We start from the raw sequence: 24,157 nt of genomic DNA, 5'->3' as shown, positions 1-24,157 counted from the left end.
ATCCAACTAAAACCAGAACCAGAATCTGCTTGGGTATAATGCAATCGGTTAGGGCAGAATGGAGGATTAGATGAACTGAGGGTTAGGGTTAATGGAGTTAGGGTTTGATGGTACGGATAGGAGAAGAAGGGTTAGGGGGTTGGGATGAAAGCTTACTTGTGTTGGATGGATCCTTGGACTGAGAACAGATCTGAGTAACTAATCTTTGAACCTTCACACAATCGGTAGCAACAAACTTGACAAACTTGAATGCACTCGAAGGAGAGAAAACAGTGAACTAGTGAAGGCTATCTCAGCCTCACCTTCACAGCCTATCTCAGGACAGCGGAATGCATTAAAGCAATAATCTTCTTCATTAAATCGTGGGGGCTCAATGGAGCTCTTTACATTATATAGCCTTCAAGGCTGGACATAAAATAAATCCTAACTATGACTAGGACTCAAAATAGAAATAGGAATGCCAACTAGGACTAGGACTCAAAATAGGAATGCTAACTAGGACTTAGGACTTCTAATTAGGATTCAGATTTGCACTAGGAATCCTAATTAGATTACAACTCAATAAAAATAAAACATAGGACTTCTAATTAGGATTCAGATTTGCACTAGGAATCCAAATTAGATTACAACTCAATAAAAATAAAACAAATACTAAAAATCCCCACGATTGTTGCTAGTGTAGGGATTCATCCCTACACCTACCCGATGGTTACTTAGGCTGGTGTAGGGAAGAATCCCTACACTGCGGCTGGTTTTAGACAGCCGGTTTACATCAACTCCCCCTTCTCAAAAATATTCGTCTCCGACGAATGGATGAAAGACATGTAGCGCTCGTAGAGATCGGGATCAGGCGCTGAAGTCGTCGGCGTGAATCCGAGTCTGTCGCTATCGGGCGATCCTTCCATTTAACAAGGAAAGAGTAATAGCCGCGACCACCCGCATAGTAGTAAACTTGTTATCAAGCACATTCTCAATGACATCAGCGATAGGAGTGGTAATCGTGGAGGCGGAGAGCATGGGCAGATATCACCGTCGTCCGAATGGTGGCCGACATAAAGAGTGAGATCGGCCACATTGAAAACATTGTTAATCTTCATAGACGGAGGAAGCTCGAGCATATAGGCATTGGTCCCAATGCGTTGTTGCACTTGAAAGGACCCATTTTGCGAGGGTGGAGCTTGTGATTGGTTCCAGGAGGAAGTCGCTCGGGAGAAATACGGACCATCACCAAATCACCAGGTTGGAATTCCACGTATCGGCGATGACGATCAGGCTGCCTGGTAACCTTCATTGTTAATAGCAATGCGTCGTGCGAACGTCGGTATGGACCTCGGTGATGTGGCGGAGGAACTCATCGGCGTCCACACTAACACGAACATGAGGAGGAAGAGGAAGCAAGTCCACGGGCGCTTGGGTTGCGGACCCAAAACAATCTCAAATGGAGTGCGGCCGTGGTCCGATTGGCGAACTATTGTACGCGAACTCGGCAATATCAAGGACGAGAAGGCCAATCTTTCGCATGATCACGAACAAGACATCGGAGGAGATTGCCTAAGCGCTATTAACCACTTGATCGCCCATCCATCCGAGGATGAAAGGCGGTGGAGAACTTCACTTGGTATTGGTCTTCATCCACAAGGTCTTCCAAAAATAGCTAGTGAATTTGACATCACGATCGAAACAATAGACTCGGGTAGCCAATGAATACGTACGACCTCTTTGAAGAAGAGCTTGGCGATGTATGCGCATCAAATGTCTTCCGACAGGGAATGAAATGAGCCATTTTCGAAAACCCTCCACCACCACAAATATAGAGTCATGACGCTCCGTGTAGATGGGAGGCCGAGAGCGAAATCCATGCGATATGTAACCGGGTGCTGAGGCCTTGGAAGAAGGTGTGTAGAGGCCCGTGTTTTGCTTATCACCCTTGGCAAGGTGACAATCTCGACAACGCTGAATCACTGTTGGGCGTCACGCTGAAGATGTGGCCAATAATACAAATCAGCAATCTGCAGCATATGTCTTGCTAATGCCAAAATGCCCTCCCATGCCACCGCCATGTAGTTCCCTAATGAGGTCTTGCCGAAAGGATGTGTTAGGGATACATAGGCGTGTCCCGAAGAAGAGATATCCGTCACGTAGGGAGTATTTGGCATCGATTCCACCTTCTTTGTAATGTAGTATGAATGGGGAAAAATCAACATCAGTGTGTACTCATCTCCGATATGTTCGATGCTGTCTTTGTGAGTAGAAGAGGTGGATAGGGTGAGAACTTTCCGACTTAGCGCATCGGCGACCTGGTTCTCTTTGCACGCCTTGTACTTGAGCGAAATGAAACTCCTGGAGATAGGCGATCCATTTAGCATGGCGGTTGCTTATGGATCGCGAGAATGGAGATACTTAAGGGCCTCATGGTCGAGTATAGAATAAATTCTTTGCCGACAAGGTAGTGTCTCCAATGCTTTATAATCGGATCACTGCATAAAGCTCCAAATCATAGGTAGAATAACGCCGCTTAGCATCGTTGAGTTTCTCACTATAGAAGGCAATGGGATGGTTTGATTGCATGAGAACTCCTCCAATCCCAACATGGGATGCATCGTAGCCACCTCAAATATGACATCAAAGTTTGGGAGCCGTAGAACAGTGCCTCGGTCATCTTTGCTTGATCAGGAAAATGCTTTGGTAGCAGCCGGTGTCCACTGGAATTTGCCCTTACTTTCTCTCATGCACTCGGTATTGGGTGCCATGATGCGCTGAAGTTCGAATAAAACGCCGATAAAAAGATGCTAGGCCGTGGAAACTCCTAACCTCGGTCAGGTGTGTGGCAGCGCCAATCGACTATGCGTTGCACTTTCTCTGGATCAGCTTCAACCCCGGCTGAAGATATAATAAACCCAAGGAAGATAACCTTAGGTAACATAAAAGAACACTTTTTGAGGTTGATGAAGAGTTTCTCTATACGTAACACTCTCATCACTTGCTTTAGATGATCGAGATGCTCCTCGGTGGTGTGGCTGTAGATAAGAATGTCATCAAAGTAAACCACCGGAAACTTACCGATGAATGGGCGAAGTACTGTGTCATTACACGCATGAAGGTGCTTGGAGCATTTGTGAGACCGAAAGGCATCACCTTCCATTCATATAGACCATCCTTTGTCTTGAAAGCAATCTTCCACTCATCTCCAGGCGGACCCGAATCGATGATATCCGCTCTTTAAGTCAATCTTCGAAAAGATGGAAGCACTGTGAGCATGTCTAACACGTCGTCAAGTCTTGGAATAGGAAACCTGTATTTGACGGTGATCTTGTTGATTGCCACTGCTATCAATACACATCCTCCATGTACCATCTTTCTTTGGAGTAAGTAATGCTGGAACAGCACATGGGCTCATGCTCTCAACAATAAACCCCTTGCGAATCAGGTCATCCACTTGTCTCTTGAGCTCGGCATGTTCGATGGGGCTGAGACGATAAGTGGGCAGATTTGGTAGCACCGAACCTGGTACTAGATCAATGGCATGCTGAATATCCCTCATAGGAGGTAGCTCATCGGAAGATCGTGCAGTACTAGATCCGAGAAATCATCAAGCGAGATCTTTTATGGATTTGGGATGAATAGTGGTAGGGAGTCGGTGACCTTGCTCTTGTGACCAGGGCTAGTATCAACCCTGTCTCTTCACTTGTAGTAAGGAATTCTCGGTGAGGCAGGGACAGAATTCGTTGCTCCATGGGTTGTGCTTTAGTAGTACTAGTACTAGCATGTGGTGCCTTCTTGCTTGACCCTCCTTTCATTGGCTGTCTATTGTCAATAGTTTTCAAGACCTGTTGTCGCTTCAGCTGGGCAGCTCTAAGCCTTGGCCTCATCAATGGTACATTGAGGGGTTGAGACCATGGTTTCCCTTTGAAGTCAAAGAAACACTGATTTTTTGTACCTCCCGTCAATACATTGTTATCATACATCCATGGTCTCCCAAGTAAGACATCGATCGGAATCATAGGAATTATATCGCACGGACATTCTCCTCGTAACCAGAAATCTTGAGTGGCCGAGCATCGCTGATTAACCTCTAAAGTATCATTATTAAGTAAGGATACCTTGTATGGTTGTGGGTGAGGTTCAGCTTTAAGCTTCTCTTCAATGACAAAAGCTTTAGAAACCACGTTGACACAACTACCGCTGTCCACGATCACTTGTGCTGTTGCTGTCCGCTATCCATCGGTGTATAAAAGATGCAATGTCGACGCCAGTCCTCCCCTTTAGATTCGGCAACCAGAATGCGAGTTACTACATTTACCTCATAAATTTCGTCTTCCAAAGTATCATCATAGTCTTCTCCCTCAAGAGCAGCATTAACGGCCCAATTGTCATTAAACTGCGGGTCACAAACTTGGACATCTGGACTAGTTTCCATGGCTGCAATCACTGAATTGGACTTCCCTCTTTGGGGGCAGTACCTTGCATAATGACCATCTTGTTGGCAATGGAAACACTTGTTAGGTGTTTGACTACCCATGGGGGCCTTACCCTTTTCCTCTGTAGTTGGTGGAGCTCGGGTAGGGAAACCACTAGATCTGTTAGGAGTAAAGGTTCTCCTAATATCACGGACTGCGGTGTGAATCTTCGCGGGGCAGCCTTGATTAAATCTTCGACATCCATGGCCTTTTCAAAACAGTGATTCAAATTATATATTTCAACCACGCCTATCTTGTCTTTAATGTCAACCCTCAATCCCAACTTGAAGCGGGATATAAGCTGGTCATCATTCTCATCTACACCCGTGCGTGAGAGTAATTCATTGAATTTATCAATATACTCCTCAAGCTGTTAAGGTACCTTGTCGTATAGTGTTCGATTGATCATGCAAACGCCTCGATAAGAGGGAGGTAAGTACTTCTCTTTGAGAATCTCTTTCATAGCTGCCCAAGTAATTGGTTCCATGTGACGACGGATCAACTGTCTTCATGTGTACGCCACCAATCTCCGGCTCCTCGATTAACTTAGTCGTGGCCAGCTGCATCTTTCGGTCTTGAACAACCGAAACCACTTGAAGTAGTCATCTAGAGCACTCAACCAGTCATGGAATGCAATAGGGTCATGTTTCCCGTTATATTCCTTCAGATCCAGTTTTACCTTATGCTTATCATCACGGTAATACTGATTTCCATCGTGATCTTCATCTTCTTCATAGGTAGAATTGTTATTGATCCTGTGTGCTGTAGTGTGGGAACCCTCTGTGGTAACCTACGTGGATGTCGGTTGTTAGTGTATGAAGCAGCAGCTTCAGTTTGTGATATTTGCTGTGGAGGTGCAGTAGGACCTTGTTGTGACAGTACATCAACCTGTTGCTTGATGGTCTTCACATCTTCAGATAAAACCTTGACTATCTCAGCCAGTTGCTGTAGAGTGGTTGGATCACTTGATTTTGGAGAACCCATAGCTAGGCTTTGATACCAAATAATGTAATTCCAGATGGATGTCAATCCAACTAAAACCAGAACCAGAATCTGCTTGGGTATAATGCAATCGGTTAGGGCAGAATGGAGGATTAGATGAACTGAGGGTTAGGGTTAATGGAGTTAGGGTTTGATGGTACGGATAGGAGAAGAAGGGTTAGGGGTTGGGATGAAAGCTTACTTGTGTTGGATGGATCCTTGGACTGAGAACAGATCTGAGTAACTAATCTTTGAACCTTCACACAATCGGCAGCAACAAACTTGACAAACTTGAATGCACTCGAAGGAGAGAAAACAGTGTACTAGTGAAGGCTATCTCAGCCTCACCTTCACAGCCTATCTCAGGACAGCGGAATGCATTAAAGCAATAATCTTCTTCATTAAATCGTGGGGGGGCTCAATGGAGCTCTTTACATTATATAGCCTTCAAGGCCGGACATAAAATAAATCCTAACTATGACTAGGACTCAAAATAGAAATAGGAATGCCAACTAAGACTAGGACTCAAAATAGGAATGCTAACTAGGACTTAGGACTTCTAATTAGGATTCAGATTTGCACTAGGAATCCTAATTAGATTACAACTCAATAAAAATAAAACATAGGACTTCTAATTAGGATTCAGATTTGCACTAGGAATCCAAATTAGATTACAACTCAATAAAAATAAAACAAATACTAAAAATCCCCACGATTGTTGCTAGTGTAGGGATTCATCCCTACACCTACCCGATGGTTACTTAGGCTGGTGTAGGGAAGAATCCCTACACCTGCGGCTGGTTTTAGACAGCCAGTTTACATCAGTTGGTTGTTGTGGAGGTTCTGCATTAATTTGCTGAGACACTGTGTTCAATTGTTGCTTCAACGAGCTTACCTCTTTAGTTAGACTCTTGGCCATATCAATCAGTTGTTGAAGGGATCCTTGGTCACCTGTAGGGTTATTGTTTGGGGTAGCCATAGCTCTGATACGAATTTATGTAGACCAGTCACAAATGATAACCAGTCCACTAGGAGATTGCAAAACTTTAGGTCCAGCAACAGTAAATACTTTGATCGGTTCTCAGATTTGCTGGCAATTTCAGAACAATAAAATAAAAAACAAGAAAGCGAAGAAGGGAAGAAGAAGATAGGGTAGTCTCTCTCAGACTTGGGTCTCTCACCAATGGCATCTCATCATACTCTCTCACAAAGCAAAGCACAAATCTATGTTTTTTTTCTTCTCAATCTCATTAATCAAATTCGTAACTGAGCTTCAGCTCTTGCAATGTTTAAATAGAAAAACAAAAGTAACAACTCCTAATCTGGTTAGGAAACATAAGTCCTATTTGAACTATGATAACTTTGTTTCTGAGTACAACCACAACTTAAAGAAATCCTAATTAAATGAGGAATTAAAATAGCGATCAATTAATTATATAGCTAAGCCCCAGATGGGCTGGACCAGGCCCACAATTGGGCTGGGAGCCTGCTGCTCCTTTTCTTTTTGCGGACATAAGTCCTTGCATCAAATACTATGATTATACACCTATATTTGGGCATGATGGCTCTCCTCTGTAGCTGTAAGGTTATCTAATGAACCTCCAAAGTCATTTACCAATGAGACCATGTTCATCCAGTGCTAAGCCCTAAAACTCAGCCCATTTTCTTGGTCCAATTGACATTCTTTCAACAGGAACCTCAAGTTCAAGTGTATTTTTACCCTTTTGATTTGTTTGCATGTTGAGCAGGAACTTGGAGTAGAACTACGGCATCTATCTTCAGAACCAATTCTAGCAGAATGCACTAGAATAATCTACATTGTTCGCTCTCAGATAAGTTTTATGAAACTCATCTCTTCACACATTCAACATGATATTTCCAAAGGACTTCAAAGGGAGTATTCTGTTTATTTTGTTCCCCGTCGCACGGTTGCTTGTGAGAAGGTGAGCTACTTTTGGAACTTGATTATGTGACATTTTTACTTTAGATTTTACATTTTAGCTACACCCATATGATATTTGTACTGAATTAATGAATTGTTGGAAGTTTCTAAGGTGCCAGCATTAGGAAACTTATGCAGTATATCGGTGACGATATGGTATTTCATATCCTCAAACATATTTTTATTTCATTCTATGAGGGGTAGGAGCTATCAAGCAAAATATATAGGGGCTGTTTAGGTTTCGGTACTGGGTATATCCAAACATGTTTTCCAATTTTGATTTTATTGCTAAGCTTAATCTTCCAAAAATTGAGAAGTTGTCTGTTGATTGTTTACAATCAATTTCAAAATTGTGTAAAATGTAAGTTCTTATGCCTGAAGACACTTTTCAGCGAGCTAGTCAATTAGTTAAAGGAATGAAGTTTAATGGGTAACTCCTAAGAAATTCCTTTTAATGTTCTGATCTGGAACTGATTTTGCAGATATTAGAGGAAGAAAATGTTCATCACTTGTTGACTATTGCCGATTACCCTCTTTATGTACTTCCTTTGGACGAGGATGTATTGTCATTTGAACTTGACTTGGGTTATAAAGTATGCTGATGTTTGACCACTTGAGGTATTGTGTTTTTCCCCCTCCTTCTGTCTCCTTCAGAGCTTCTAAAATTTGGCCATGGTGCTTTGTATTTAATAGGAATTCCAGGTTGATGGTGATACAAGCGCCCTTTGGCATATTGCAAAAGCCATTCATAAACTCGAGGTTTGTACTGCTTGTTATTTGAGGTATTCCTTTATTTTCCCCTTGTTTTTAGATAGTTTTCTCTAGCTATATAAAGATGAAGGCTGAGTCTAAAGAGTCCAAACTAATATAATTAATAAATATAAGCACAAACACAGGTTGTTTGAAAAGATATTTTAAAAAATGTTTAAATTAAAAATATGGGAAAGAGAATGCTACCTGGTCGCGTGGCCCCTGCGCCAGCACAGCGGCCAATGAGAGCGTGTGCACACGCATCTTGTGGGATGGGATTTCTGGCTTTCCATGGGGGTGGCCCGGTCATTTCGCGTCCCTAGGGGCAGGGGCCATTCAGTTAGTGTTCTTTTCCCGTTAAAATTTTATATTTTGTTTCACTTTCTCAACTTAAGATTCTACTTGTTGAAATTATTTTTAATCTATGAAGGTGGAGCAGTTTAGAAGGTTTCTGGCCAAAGCTTGTTGGAAGTTCCCTCATAGGCTTAGTAGGACTAGCTATGATGGAGTGTATAATTTGTGTAATCTTTGAAGTATCAAGATACGGTTTCTGTCATTGTGGTGGTTGTTGACATATTTAGTTTTACATGCATCTTGATTTTCTGAAAAACATCAAATGATCCTTTATTTATGTGACAAGGATGGCTTGGTTGTCTTTTTTCTATGATTAGAGCTTCTTATTCCTTCATTTTTTTATTTGTTTATATGTTGCAGTTTTCATTTGGGTTAATACCAAATGTGAGGGCCAAAGGAAGAGCATCGGCAAGTGTTGCCGATCTTCTGAGCCGCATGCAAGGGGAAGAGCCAGTTAACTCGTCAGATGTAATTATTTATACATTTTGTTTTGAGTGTTAAATTGGTTTTGGTGTTCATGTGCTTTGATGGGTTAATATGCATTTCAGCCATTTACTAATATTTGGCCTGTTGCTTCAGATTGGTGCTTCGGAGATAAATACACTAATTCTGTTGGATAGAGAGGTAATTGTTTTTTCTTGACAGCTCATTACTGAGGCTGAAAGCTAAATACCTTGGCCAGACTCTTGTTAGCAAGTTCATGAATATGCATGCTACTTCATCTGCACTTTTATTCTGGTCAATAATTGTCTATTGCCAAACAATTTCATGTTCCTACCCTCGTCCATAGTGAGTGTCTTTTACTAGTTAGAACTAATAAATGAAAAGTTTTTTTACTCTTTCATATGCTAGGGGATTTCACTTGGAAAAGAAATTGTTCCATACTAATAATGGTCCATAACCATGGTGTTGTAATTTAGGTACAAGGGTATAATTGTCCAGTGGGGTTTAGCTTGAATTGCCCTATGGGTAGAATTGTAACTTGTACTTTCTATCATTGATTATAAATAAAGAGGACTTGTGTCTCATTGACATAAGGTCAATTCCCCAAATATTCCAACACATGGGTTCCAACTTCCAATGCTCTCCCCTGCTAGATTTTCTAGTGGACTAGAGAGTCAGCTTGCTCTAGTAAAATACTTGGTGTCAGAGGTTGAGATACCGACTACGGCTTCTACCTTTTTATAGTGTGCAAGCAGAGGTTGAGTTACTTGGAACTTGGAAAATGAGTTCACTTTGGTCTTGGTGTCAGAGGTTAAGACACTGAGGATGAGTTCACTTTGGTCTTGGAACTTGGAAATGAGTTCACTTTGGTCTTGTCGAAGCTCTCCTTGAGGATAAAGAACAACCCTTGCAAAAATTGAGGATGATTTGATGGCCAGACTCCCTCAGATAAATTTCGAGTTAAAAAAGACTTGCATATGAAATCCCAGATCAGAATATCAATTGCAGAAAACCAGAAGAATACTTACTTGATTAATGGAGGAGGAGGAGGAAGAAGAATAAGAATAAGGAAGCATACCCGGGCTTCTTGCCGCAAGGTGGTTGGAAGGATCAAACACCAATCAGCCTTGACCAAACACAAGAAGATTTCCATGCAAAGAAGAAAACAGAAGCTGACGCAGGTTGGAAGGCTAAGATCTGAATTAGATCAGGTTCTGGTTTAGGGGTAGCAAAGGGGTGTCGGTGTGTCGTAGGGATGAGAAAAGATGAAAGGTCAAATGAAGTTGCAGGTTTAATGGATGGTGATGTAGCTTCAACAGAAGAAGAAGAAGAAGATAGGTTGAAGTTAAAGACGATAAGGGGAAGAAAATATAAGAGAGAGAAAAGAAAAACGAGATTAAGGAGAGGGGAGGGATAGAAGGTGATCAAGCACACCTGGTGATTTCCAATGAAATCCAATATTCAATTCATTCTTCAAATCTTTCTTTCATTGTTGGATTACATGAGTTTATAAAGAAAATAAAAATGACTCTTGGACTCAAGCATTAATCACCTAGAAACTAACTCCAATAAAACATTAAATTACCTAGAAACTAATACCAAGTAAAATTAATTACTTACACAAACTTCTGGACTCCTACATAGAAAACTTAAAAGACCCAACTTGAAAACTGAAAAGTGTAATTAAAGCACCTAGAAAAAGAAATCAACTCATTAACTAAGCCTAGGAAAATGAAAAGACACTTTAAGAAAATTAAACAGGTCTGATGGCTCTTTGGAGTCGACTTAATGGGCCCCACCAGCAATAATATCACAAGGACTAACCCTGGCCAACTTAACCCATGTTTGGGCTTAATTGGAGCTGGTTCTTGGCGCTGCGGTTTGGGTCTAGTTCTGTTGTGGACCAAAATAGCATGAGGGGTCTTCTTCAGGCTAGATACTGCATCAATTCCCCCGATGTTAGAAAAAACTCTTCCACGAGTTTTGGTCAAGCAAGAAATCAGCTTGATATGATGGATATCCGTCTTCAGCCCATAGTAATGCTCTGGCAACTCTCTAAAGTCGTATATATAGTCATGCAAGCTCGGTTCACGGTCTTCGAAAGATTTGGGTGGAAAGATAAAACCAATATGTTCCTCCTCTGGTTCACTTTCAGCAAAGAAGGGAGTAACTTGAGGAGTCTTTGGAGTGACATCATCAACAATTACAGTTTCAGGGTTGGTTTCAATGATGGCTTCTACAGCAGAATCTACCAACACTACTTCAGTAGGAGCTTCTTTCACTGGATCTGCCTCAGGTGTTGACTCGGTTGGCTCTTCATGTTTTTGCACTAGTGTATTCACTTTTGGCTGTAGTCCTTTCAGAACTTGAGTCTTGGACAGATGCAAAGGCCTTAGGATACATTTGTTGTTAAGAAGATCAACTTCACCTCTGCGCTCTTCCAACCAATCATGACTCACTTGGATAATTCTCTTTGAACTAGGAAAAGTTTGACACCAAGCGCTGTCATAATATGTGGAAAGTCCAAATTCTACAAGGACTCGATCGTTAGGTGTGATGACTATGTCGCCTGTTTGACATAACATATCCACCATGGGTTGTGAAATAAAGTTGTCTTGTCGCTTTTCATCAACAAGTATTATAACTGTTCTCCCATTGGGCAGACCAACTCTGATTTTGAAAGTGTAGGGAGGAGAATCAAGAACATTCTCACATGCAACCATAGCTCTGTTAGGTTAGTCTTTGGTATCAATTTGACGCAGGTTGGAAGGCTAAGATCTGAATTAGATCAGGTTCTGGTTTAGGGGTAGCAAAGGGGTGTCGCAGGGATGAGAAAAGATGAAAGGTCAAATGAAGTTGCAGGTTTAATGGATTATAAAAAAGGAGATTAAGGAGAGGGGAGGGATAGAAGGTGCTCAAACACACCTGTAGGTGATCAAGCACACCTGCTGATTTCCAATGAAGTCCAATATTCAATTCATTCTTCAAATCTTTCTTTCATTGTTGGATTACATGAGTTTATAAAGAAAATAAAAATGACTCTTGGACTCAAGCATTAATCACCTAGAAACTAACTCCAATAAAACATTAAATTACCTAGAAACTAATACCAAGTAAAATTAATCACTTACACAAACTTTTGGACTCCTACATAGAAAACTTAAAAGGCCCAACTTGAAAACTGAAAAGTGTAATTAAAGCACCTAGAAAAAGAAATCAACTCATTAACTAAGCCTAGGAAAATGAAAAGACACTTTAAGAAAATTAAACTCAGGTCTGGTGGCTCTTTGGAGTCAACTTGATGGGCCCCACCAGCAATAATATCACAAGGACTAACCCTGGCCAGCTTAACCCATGTTTGGGCTTAATTGGAGCTGGTTCTTGGCCCTGCGGTTTGGGTCTAGTTCTGATGTGGACCAAAATAGCATGAGGGATTAGGCTTGATACTGCATCAGAAGCAGCTTGGGTTTTTTCAAAATAACTCATGGGTATGAATGACCCCCACGGTTCCTGTTTCAGAACTATTCTATCGATTTCAGGTTCAGCTCTTAAGAGCAATCCTACTCGAAGTAGGGGATCAGCAATCCTTGTGAAGGTACTGTTGATAGAATAGTTCTGAAACGAGAGCTGAAATCAACAATGTAAAACACCCTAAATCCAGCAATCCTAGTGAAGGTAGGACTGAAGAATCGCAGGAGCTAATCTGGCAGAAATTATATAAACAGAATAGTATCTTAATGAAGAACAAATAAATAACAATGGGACCTGCGCTTCCCACTGCGAGATGGTGACTGGATTCACACCAATCAAGCCTACTGAATCACCACAGAACCAAAGGCAACAAACCAAAAAAAAAAAGGAGCGTCCCAGTGCACGAGGCTCCCGGTACTGCAAGGTCTGGGAGAGGAAAATGCACGCAGCCTTAACCCCTGCTTCATGGAGAGGCTGTTTCCATGTTTCAAACCCGCATCCTAATAGTTGCAATAGCGCAGCTTAACCGTTGTACCAAGGCTCACCCACTTAAAAGCCAGATTCATTACTCAAAATTCGTGTACAATGCTGGTACCCCATACAAATTTATGCAGTGAATGCGCTCCATGGTAAGGAATGGGAGGGGAGTTTAGTCCTACATTGGTCTGGTATTGTGCGCCAGTTTGGCTTATGACCTTGGAAGGGTCTCTCCACCCTGATGCCATTAAGTGGTATCAGAGCGGGTTATCCGTGCACCGGCCATGTGGGGACCCATGGTCCGAAGCTGAGGGAAGTTGATGCAATGAATGCACTCCATGGCCAAATGGGAGGGGAGTTTAGTCCCACATCAGTCAGGTAGTGTGCGGCAGTTTGGCTTATGACCTTGGAAGGGGCTTTCCAGCCTGAAGCTTGGGCTTTTGGGTTGGAGTGTTGGACACCATTGCAAACTTATATATAAAACTCAAACACTAAAAAAGAAAGGCCTAACCCAATCCTAACTAATAAGGTAGCCTAAATTGACTAGGAAACTAAAATAATGAAGGAAACGGACTCAAAACAGGACTGCACTTATATAATCCTAATCCAGTCTAACTAAAACACTTATAACAATTAAAATAAATAAATAAAGATACTTCACTAACTAATCTCGTATGCCTAGCCTCTATCCATATATATATATTTTTTGGTGAAAAGCCTCTACCCATATTATATGCTTATTAAAGTGGATAATGAAAACACATTAGATCAAAGGCCCAATACATACATAACCCAACTCAAAGCTCATTTCTAATAATATAAGCCCATTCAGGTGATTACACTGCATCACCCCCCCCCCCACCAAAAAAAAAAAAAAGCGAATGACCAATCGACTAGTGTACTCTTATGCTTGCTAACCTTGAGAGTGAGGTGGGATCCCAAACATTCTTGGGCCTCAAGTGGACTCCACTATGACGTTCTTTCCTCAAATTTTCTAATAGCTAAAATCTAGAGTAGCACTAGATTGAGGTTACTTGAACATGCCACTATATGGATTTCTAGAGAAGGCATGATAAAGAGTAAGTATCTAATGCATCAAGGACAAGCTCCTTTTATAAGATGTACACACAAAAGGTAATGGAGAATTTTTGGGGTACTGCTTTTTTTGTTAGGTCTATTTACTTTCCATTCATTTTTTTTAATCTGTGTGAGTAATTGTTATTCTCAATTTCTCATTCTATTGTATAGTCATAAATGGTCATGGTTATGTGGTTGTGGATAGTTATAATCCTTGTTCTGGATGCAGGTGGACATGATTACACCTATGTGTTCTCAGTTAACTTATGAGGGTTTGGTTGATGAGGTATGCTTGTGCTAATACTGAATTTTCATTCTGTCTGCACGTTCGAAAACTCTGAAAGTGGAAGTATATGTCATGACTATAAGTTCACAATAAACATGTTGTTCCCCTCTTACCATAGATGTTATCCCTGGCCTTTCTACATAATGCCTATCTTTATTTAGATTTTGTCATGAGCTTTCTCTGATAGTCTTAGTGCAGTTTTTGCGTGTCAATAATGGTTCTGTGGAGCTTGATGCAACCATCATGGGTGTACAACAAGAGGGAAAGAAAGTGAAGGTTCCACTTAATTCAAGGTAAATTGATGTTCTTATAGCTTGATGATTTTTCCTAATTCAAGGTATAAATTATTTTGAGGACTTTTTCCTATTTGACATAATTGGGTGTCTAAGAAACTTTTCTATGTCCTTGCAGTTCCTTTTTGTTAATCCTTTTCCCGCAAGTGTCTAGCATTGTTACTGTTTTATGTTCGACCTTACTTTGAGCTTCACAAATTACAAATTTGAGTTGGGTGTTATGAAGTTGTTGTTTAAAAGCCACCATGGGCATTACATTTTTTCCCTTTCGACATTGACTAATATTGTATTCTTTCTGATTTTTGAACATTATTAATATATTGTGGAGTGTTTCCTGAGCCCATTTGTGGATCACTAGCTCTTTGGGCATCATTGTTTTGCATTCTTCAAAGTTCTGGATGGTGAGATCGCTGTGCCAACAATGCTGAAATTCTTGAAAGAAACATCCTTAAAAAGAAGATAAGTTGGGATGCTGAATTTGAGAGTTCGAGTTTCTCAACAAGAAATTTGGTTTGTGTGAACTGTTGAGGGTATAGATTAGGGTTTTATGGGAAATTAAACTTGGAGGTCTTGGCGACTGGAAACAGGGTTGTATATTAGTTGATTTTTATGGGATGATCTTATAATGATTTTTTCAAGGTGGATGATGGCCTTGATGGGTTTAGTGGGGTTGATAGGCTGAGTGATTTATTGGCTATGGTGGTAACTCAGAAAGTGGTGGGGAAAGACATGCATAGACTAGGCCTTGTCTCAAGTATAACGTCAAATAGAGCTGACTGGAGGGAAGGATCCGTGTAGCGACCACAGGTAGTGTGTATAAGACTGTGTAGTTGTAGTTGTTGTGCTCCTTTCCTTTTTTTTACCTTTGTTATTAATATTTTGTCTTTGCAAGGATCCATGTAGCCGACCCCATTTAGTTGGGATAAGGCTGAGTTGTTGTTGTTGGTGTTTACTCAGAAAGATTTTGGATGAGATGGTTAAAGTTGGTTTGAAAAGATCTAGGGTTTAATGGAAAATATAGGGGTTTGCAAGCTGATACGTTCTATTGGAATAATCACAATTGAGCTTTATGAATCATACCTTCAGACCCTTGAAAGTGTCATGATACTTATCGCCAAGAGATTTTGAGTGAGCAGTAAAAAGCATGCAAGAGAGCTTCTCTTTCATTGGTTGATGTGAAAATCAAATTCGAGAGACCTTCATAATCTTATGTAGACTTCCAACAGATTGGTTGGGTTCCTCTTCTTATTGGAATCTATAACAGGGGGGGGGGGGGGAAGAGAAATAAAATCGATGGCAATTATGCATGCTTAGACTTATGCTGGATATGTGAAAATAAACTACAGTAACATGACAATGACTAGAACTAAGAGCTACAATGCCTGAAGTACTGTTGAGGCTTCGAATATGGAGATTTTGAATACTTCCACTGTTTAAAACCACAATACATCCAAATCACCCTTCCCCCTTAGTTTTTGGTGAACTATGCAATGGTCGGCTATGTTGGACCCCTGGTTCCCTGCAAACCTCCCATGGATATTGACCCACTTGAATCATCATTGATGACAAGTAGAAGAGGAAACTGGCCACATGTTTGGCAATATTGTTGCAGCTCAAAAGGAGGGATTCAAAATAAACTAGAAAATAAAGAAAATACAGGATAACAAGGATCAAAGAAGACCACTTAACTCAAGGGTCGGAGATGATCACTTAACTCTGGGTCTCTTAAGGACTCACTCACCACTGGAGGACCTTAACACTCTCAATGGGGCTCACCATGACACATCCATAAGTTCTATGTTGTAATATGAGTTCAAGGGTAGAATTGTCAATAGGGGTATTTTGGTCTTGTACTCATTCTAGATTGTTCTATTATTTATTATAAATAAAGATGGCCTGTGTCTCATTGACACAAGTCATTCTCCCATTTTCCAGATTACATCATGGTATCCAGAGCGAGGGAAAATTGACCTAGGTTTTTTGGTCATGGTTGAGACTAAGAAAACAGCCGCCGTAATACCACTACCGTAGCAGCACCACCACAACTTCCACCTCCCATCTTCACCACCCCTTCTGCCTTCTCTCTCTATTTTCCCAAAATCACTGCCCACCCTTCCCCCACTTTTTCCTTCCGTTTTTTCCCACCCACCTTTTTTCTGTCTCTACAGCCTAAGCCGTAGGGGTCCCCTTCCTTGCCTTTCTCTTTTGGCTTCCCTTGGTGGTGAGTGTATCCCACCAAGGGCTCTTTGCCTTCACTTATGCCTTAAATCTCCTATTCTTTTTTGGGGATTTTTTTATGTGCTGCTTCGTTGAGTGAAGCTTTGTGATTTTTTCCCCCTTCTCTACGGCCATGTCTGACAACAAAAATTCTGCCATTTCTTTTGGATAAGGAGGGTCCTTTGTGCACCGTGAAAAGGATTTCCGTACCTTCCAGACTAACTCAGTTAAACTTGATGGCAATAATTACCTCATGTGGTCGAGGTCTGTTTCGCTCGCTGTTGGTTCCTGTGGTTTGAAAGTCCATTTGACGGGTACATCTGTTCGTCCTAATGCTGCAGGGAAGGCCCAGGATAAATGGGATCTCGATGAGTGTCTTGTGATGTCTTTTCTTCTCAGTTCGATTGATCAGTCTATTTCTCGGAGTTTTCTTCTGTTGGAGACTACTGCCGATGTCTGGAGTGTTGCCAGAGAAACCTATTCTAAGGTTGGTAATGCTGCCCAGTGCTATGAACTCCGTCGGAAGATCCATAAGATGGAACAGAAAGATCTCACTCTTAGCAAGTACTATAATGCCATGAGGGTATTTGACAGACCCTGGATTTCTATGGAGAGTTTACTGCTACTTGTCAAGCTGACACTATTGCCTATCGCCAGTGGGAAGAGAAGCTTCGGGTGTATGATTTCTTGGCAAGGCTGAATATGGAGTACGATCCTAACCGTGCTCATGTCTTGAATAAGGATCCATTTCCTACCCTTGCCCAGGCCTATGCAATTGTGGCCTCCGCTTGTGGAGTGTGCTGCCCTATATACTTCTCTTGCCAAAGGGACTCGGGCATCTCCTGCTGGCTCTCCTGGGGTCCAGATTAGTGCTTCTGCTGCACCTGCTGTCCCCATCTGGTTGCCCTCCCGTGAAGTGTGACTACTGTGGGAAGGAGCGCCACACCAAGGATCATTGTTGGAAACTCCATGGTCGCCCTCCCGAGCCTCGTGGGCGTGGTACGCCGAGAACTGGCGGTAGTGCTGCTCACCAATCGATCTCTGAGGATGCTTCCTCTAATACACTCCTCTCTACCGATGAGATGAGTCACTTGCGGAGTTTGATGTCAAGGCTGGAATCTACTACTCCAGCACCTTCGGCCCATGCCAGTATTGCCTCTACCACTACTGCACCTTCCTCTGACAGTCCTTCCACAGGTATTTCGTTTTGTGGTCATAGCTCCTCTGTCAAATCTTTTTCTTGGATCATTGACTCGGGGCCTACTGATCACATGACGAGCTCTCCTAAAATGTTTTCTTAGTATTTTCCATTAGCTGGTAACCATAAAGCCAAGGTAGCTAATGGTTCTTTTTCTCCTATATCTGGCAAGGGTGTTGTTCATTGTTCACCTTCTCTTTCCTTATCTTCTGTTCTTCATGTTCCACATTTTTCAACTAACCTGTTATCCATTAGTAGTATTACACGTGAGCTCAATTGTAAGGTAATTTTCTTTCCTTCTCACTGCGTATTTCAGGACTTGGAAACGGGCAGTACGATTGCATGTGGTAAGATGGAAGGTGGCCTGTACCTGTTAGAGCAGCCTCCTACTGCGTTAACTACTATGGCTTCTCCTAGGTATTGCTTCAAAAGCCCTTGCTGATTTGAACACTTGGCACCGTCGTTTGGGACACCCACCCTTAAGAACTCTTTCTAGTTTATTTCCTTGTTTTACTAAGTTATGTAATTTGAGTAATTTTCATTGTCATGCTTGCATTCTTGCAAAGCAAACTCGGAATACCTATCCTATGTCGGATAATCGTAGTATGGTTCCTTTTAGTTTAATTCATTCCGATGTGTGGGGCTCTGCCCATGTGATATATTCTTCTGGTTATAGATGGTTTGTGACTTTTAAAAATATTTAATGCACCAAAAGAGTGATGTGTTTTCTATATTTTAGGATTTTCACCATATGGTTTCCACTCAGTTTGATGCTAAAATCAGAATTCTTCGGTCTGATAATGGCACTGAGTACTCGGTTGGGACATTTCAGTCCTATTTTTCTGCCCATGGGATTGTTCAATCCTGTGTTGATACCTCAAAATGGAGTGGCAGAACGAAAAAGCAGTCACCTTCTTGAGGTTGCTAGGTCCATCATGTTTGCTATGAATGTTCCTGTTCGTTTTTGGGGCAATGCTGTTACTACTACTGCTTTTCTTATTAATAGGATGCCTTCCCGTGTTCTAAATAGTAAGAGTTCAGTCGAAACTCTTCTTGGTATTGTTACCTTTCCAGTCCCTCCTGGCTGTGTTGCTTTTGTTCGTAATCATCATGTCCATGGGAAATTAGATCCCTGGGGGCTTAAATGTATTTTTTTGGGCTACTCTGCTACCCAAAAAGAATATAAATGTTATCATCCTTCTTCTCACAAAGTTTTTGTTTCCATGGATGTTGTTTTTCAAGAGGATGTTCCCTTTTACCCTGTTCCTCTTCAGGGGGAGTCTGTTCCTCGGGAAGAGGTCCTTCAAATCCTATTGATTCTCCATGGGAAGAAGAAGATGTTCTTGAGGATGGGGTTACTAGCCAAGAACAGGTGCAAAGCCAAAGTAAGGTTTCTGTTCAGGGGGAGACTCCTGTGCCTAGTGAAACTATTATTCAGCCTGAGAAGGAGAAGGTAGTTCAGGGAGATAAGCCACTTCAGACGCTTGCCAGGAAGAGTAAGCTCGACCAGAACAGGCCTACTATCATCTTTCCTATAAGCTTGACTAAAACAGTTCCAAGTTCTACTACCTCTGAACCCTCTGGTAAGCTTCCATCTGTTCCTCCTTATGATCCTACTTTAGACCCTCCTATTGCTGTTAGGAAAGGTAAACGCAATTGCCCTCATCATCCGATTTCTAATGTGGTTTCTTATGACTCATTGTCTCCTAGTTTCCAGACTTTTCTTGCTTCTCTGTCCTCTGTTTCTCTTCCTAACTCTTGGCAAGAGGCAGTGGCACACTCGGACTGGAAAGAAGCTATGGAGGAAGAGATGAGAGCTCTTGGAAAAAATAACACGTGGGATTTGGTTCAGCTTCCACCGGGAAATAGAGCTGTAGGGTGTAAATAGGTATTTGCTGTCAAACACAAGGCTGATGGAAGTATTGAGAGATATAAAGCCAGGCTGGTTGCTAGAGGCTTTACTCAGACATATGGAATTGACTATCAAGAGACGTTTGCTCCAGTAGCTAAGATGAATACTGTGAGAGTTCTCCTATCTTATGCCATCAATCAGGGATGGAACTTTTTTTTTGGGTGAATAATATGTATTACCTTACCCCAGGAGGGGGCAGGACAAAGAAAGAATATACAAAGGAGAAAAGGGGGGGGGGGAGAAACAGCCAACCTACGAAGAGGTTGAAGGGAAAAGGGAGGGCAGATCAAGGCCCCAAAAACCAGCAATATGCCTATTCCTAGGGTTGTCCCTGACAGCGCGAAGATGAGCACGGCTGAGCTTGGAAGACATGTCAAAGGAGATGGCTTTCCAAATCAGGTCAAAAGAACGAGAGTTGGAAGTCCATCTCCTAAGATTGCGCTCCATCCAGATGTGGTGAATAGCAGCTCTAAAAACCAGCTTTCCAATGGCATCACAAATCAAGGAACCTGAGAAAGATTTAACCAACCAAAGCCATTCTCGCTCAAAATTTAGGGGTCTCCTGTTGTGATGCCAGATGGAGGACAGGGCTTTTTTCCAGATAGTAGAGGTGAAGGGGCAGTCAAAGAAGAGGTGAGGGATGTCTTCAAGGCCATTCCAGCAAAGGGAGCAGGCAGGGGAGACAGGGATATGATGGTGGATAAGGAATGCTTAGGTGGGGAGGCAAAGGCGAAGGGTTCTCTAGGTAGTGAGGCTATGGCGAGGGATATGGCCTTTGAACCAGACTAGGCTATGCCAAGGCACGATGGGGCCGGTGGGTCTAATAAAGTTCCAGGCTGATCTGGTGCTGAAGAGGCCATTGGGGGAGGGCGACCAAATGAATCTATCACCAAGAGGGGGGGAAGGGGGAAGGGAGGGGAGAGCAGGCCAAATCCGAGAAGCAATGGAGGGATTGAGAAAGGGGGGGGGGGGAGACCAACAACCAGAGGAAATGAGGTAAGAAAGGGGGGCATTTTTGGGAAGACCAGAAGAGTAAATTGACCTGGGGCCATGCACACTGAAAAGGACACCAAGGGGGTGCCAAGGGTCAAGCCAGAGGGAAATGAAGGATCCTCTGGCAATGGAAGATGAGATACCTCGAAGGGCCAGGGGGCGAAGAGCAAGGATCTTTCTCCAAATCCAGGAGGCATCAGAGGGGATGGGGACAGTCCAAATGGAGTTGGACTTGAGGAGATGAGAATAGACCCAGGTGACTGAGATGGAATCCTGATGGAAGGAGATTTTCCAGATAAGCTTGAGAATACCAGCAGTGTTGGAGTCTTTTATTCTCCGGATCCCAAGACCACCTTCGGATTTTGGGAGGCCTTCCAGCTGACAGGATGGAGGAATCTAGAAGTGTCTGACCCTTTCCAGAGGAAAGCACAGAAGAGACGTTCCATCGCCTGGATAGTGGCTTTGGGAAGGCTGAAGATCCCACTCCAATAGATATATGAAGCTTGCAGGACAGAGCGGATGCAAACAAGGTGACCCGCATAGGAGAGGAGTTTGCTTTTCCATAGCTGGAGACGCTTGCGGATGTTGTCCAGCATGGGAGCACAATGGTGATTAGAGAGCCTAGCCGGAATGAGAGGAAGCCCAAGGTATTTGACAGGGAGGGAGCCGATGGAGAAGCCAGTGAGGGTAAGAAGGGAGTCCCGGTCCAAATCGGAGATGCCAGAGAGAAAAATTTTGGATTTAAGGAAGTTAATACGAAGGCCCGAGAGGGACTCAAAGAGGTGGAGAGAGTCCATTATAGCAGAGATGGAGGAGTGAGAGGCCTTAGAGAAGATCATCAGATCATCTACAAAGGCAAGATGGGTAAGGTTGATGTGCTTGCATTTTGGCAAGGGGGAGATGAGGTGAAGATCGGTCTTGGATTGGATGCTGCGGGAGAGAACTTCCAGGGCGATGGAGAAGAGGAAAGGGGAGAGGGGGCATCTTTGGCGGATACCCACCTAGGAATGGAAGAAGCCAGCCAGAGAACCATTGACAAGAACTGAGAAGGAGGGGGTAGAGATGCAAGCATGGATCTAGGGAACAAAGGTAAGGGGAAAGCCCATTTGAGAGAGCACTCCGCAGATGAAATCCCACCGGAGGGAGTCAAAAGCTTTATGGAGGTCAATTTTCAAGAGGGCAACTGGAGAGTGAGATTTATGGTCAAATCCCCACACAATCTCAGAGCAAAGGTTAATGTTATCCGCAATGCTTCTCTCGGCAATGAAAGCGGATTGGTTGGGGCTGACCAAAGAAGGGATAATCGCCTTGATTCTGTTGGCAAGGATTTTGGCTATGAATTTGTAGATGAGGTTGCAGAGGGAGATGGGTCTGAAGTCCGAAAGAGAGGATGCTCCCTCTTTTTTGGGAATGAGGCAAATGAAGGTTTGGTTGACCTGAGCCAGCTGGCTAGGCTTATAGAAGAAGCTGCGGATGGCTTTGAGGAGGTCTCCTTTGATGGAGTCCCAGCAGCTAAGAAAGAAACCCATGCTAAAACCATCAGGGCCGGGAGCTTTGTTAGATTTATGGGAGTGGATGGCCTTGATTATCTCCTCATCAGAGGGGATGCTGATGAGGGAATCCGCAACAAGGGGAGGGAGGAATTTGTTGATGAGGGCAGGGGGAATGGGGGTGGAAGGAAGAGGGGGGGATTGAACAAGTTAGAGAAGAAGGAGATAGTTGCAGTTTTGATGTCAATTACCGAGGTAAGGGTGGATCCATCAGGGGAATGGAGGAGGGTGATGGAATTAGAGTTGAGCCTTGCTTTCGGAGACCTATGGAAATAAGCAGAGTTTGAGTCACCCAACTCCAACCACTTGATGCGGGATTTTTGACGTAGGAAACTTTCCTCCAAGGAGGCAAGGAGGGGATTGAGGGGGTCAGATTGAAGTCTAGCTTGGACGGAAGAGAGATTGGATTTGCAGCAGGAGAGCCTTGAATTAATATTGCCAAAGGAGGAGATATTCCAGCTTTTGAGGGCAGCTTTGGTATTGCGGAGCTTCCTGGTCAGAGCAATGAGGGGGAGGGAGGGAGAGGAGACCGGGGTGCGCCAGGCCTTGAGGACGGTGGGAAGGAAAAGATGGTGGGAGGTCCACACGTCGAAGAATTTGAAAGGCTTAGGACCGAAGGAGGAATATGGGTGGATAAGGATATGGTAGGGGCAGTGGTCAGAAAGGCCCTGGAGGAGGAAGTTGGCAAGGGAGTGGGGAAAGGAGGAGAGCCAAGCCTCATTAGAGAGAAAACGCTCTAGCTTGCAGGCGATGCGATCCAGTCCAACACGCCGGTTGTTCCAAGAAAGGGGGGAACCGGTCCAACGAAGGTACTCAATACCTAGCTCTTCTAGACAATCATTGAAAGCAAGGACAGAGGAAGGATCAATGGGTCTACCTCCCAATTTTTCTTCTTGGGTTCGCACCACATTGAAGTCTCCACCTAAACCCCTCAGGGATGGAACTTATTCCAGCTTGATGTAAAAAATGCATTTTTGCATGGTGAATTGGCTGCAGAAGTCTACATGGATATTCCACCAGGTTTTGATTCTCAGCAGACTTAGGGAAAGGTGTATAAGCTCAAGCGAGCTCTTTATGGGTTGAAGAATCTCCTAGGGTGTGGTTCAGTAGTTTCCATAAAGCTATGGTCTCCATTGGATTCAAGCAAAGTAATGCAGATCACACACTCTTTATTAAAAGGACTACCGAATATGTGACAATGTTGATAGTGTATGTTGATGATATTTTCATCACAGGGAGCAGCCAGGAGGAGATAGATGCTTTGAAGACTTTTCTGGGTACTGAGTTTGAGATTAAAGATCTGGGTAAGCTTGGGTACTTTTTGGGTATCGAGGTTGCCTACTCTAGCAAAGGAGTCTCCTTATCTCAAAGAAAGTACACCATGGATTTATTATCTGAAACAAGTATGTTGGGAAGTAAGCCTGTTGATACTCCTGTAGAGCCTAATTGTCACCTTAGGTCAAAAGAAGGAGAACCTGTTGACAAAGGGCAGTACTAGAGACTAGTTGGACATATGATCTACTTGTCCCACACTCGGCCTGATATTGCATTTGCATTAAGCTTGGTAAGCCAGTATGTACATGACCCCTACTCTACACATTTGGATGCTGTGTACAGAATTTTGAGATATTTAAAAGCTTCTCCTGGAAAAGGAATTTCGGTTTCACCTTATGGACACATGAAGGTTGAAACATATACAAATGCAGATTGGGCTGGGTCACCTGATGATAGGCGTTCTACTTCTGGCTACTGCAC

At 42.8% G+C, this 24,157-nt stretch overlaps 1 protein-coding gene across 2 annotated transcripts in view; it reads left to right on the top strand.

The window, feature by feature from the left end:
• Nucleotides 1-24,157, top strand: part of LOC122655830 (vacuolar protein-sorting-associated protein 33 homolog) — a 79,022-nt gene that overhangs the window by 10,813 nt on the left and 44,052 nt on the right. For both annotated transcript variants that reach the window (XM_043850192.1, XM_043850191.1), the window contains exons 4-10: nt 7,187-7,381; nt 7,863-7,973; nt 8,074-8,139; nt 8,845-8,952; nt 9,064-9,108; nt 14,183-14,239; nt 14,438-14,532. In XM_043850192.1, coding sequence (XP_043706127.1) covers nt 7,187-7,381; nt 7,863-7,973; nt 8,074-8,139; nt 8,845-8,952; nt 9,064-9,108; nt 14,183-14,239; nt 14,438-14,532 — 677 coding nt within the window. The remainder of the gene's footprint in view (nt 1-7,186; nt 7,382-7,862; nt 7,974-8,073; nt 8,140-8,844; nt 8,953-9,063; nt 9,109-14,182; nt 14,240-14,437; nt 14,533-24,157) is intronic.

This window comes from Telopea speciosissima, chromosome 3 (genome assembly GCF_018873765.1).
Source record: "Telopea speciosissima isolate NSW1024214 ecotype Mountain lineage chromosome 3, Tspe_v1, whole genome shotgun sequence".
NCBI lineage: Eukaryota > Viridiplantae > Streptophyta > Magnoliopsida > Proteales > Proteaceae > Telopea > Telopea speciosissima.
Note: the sequence above shows the minus strand (reverse complement) of the source record. Positions and strands in the feature narration are given on the sequence as shown.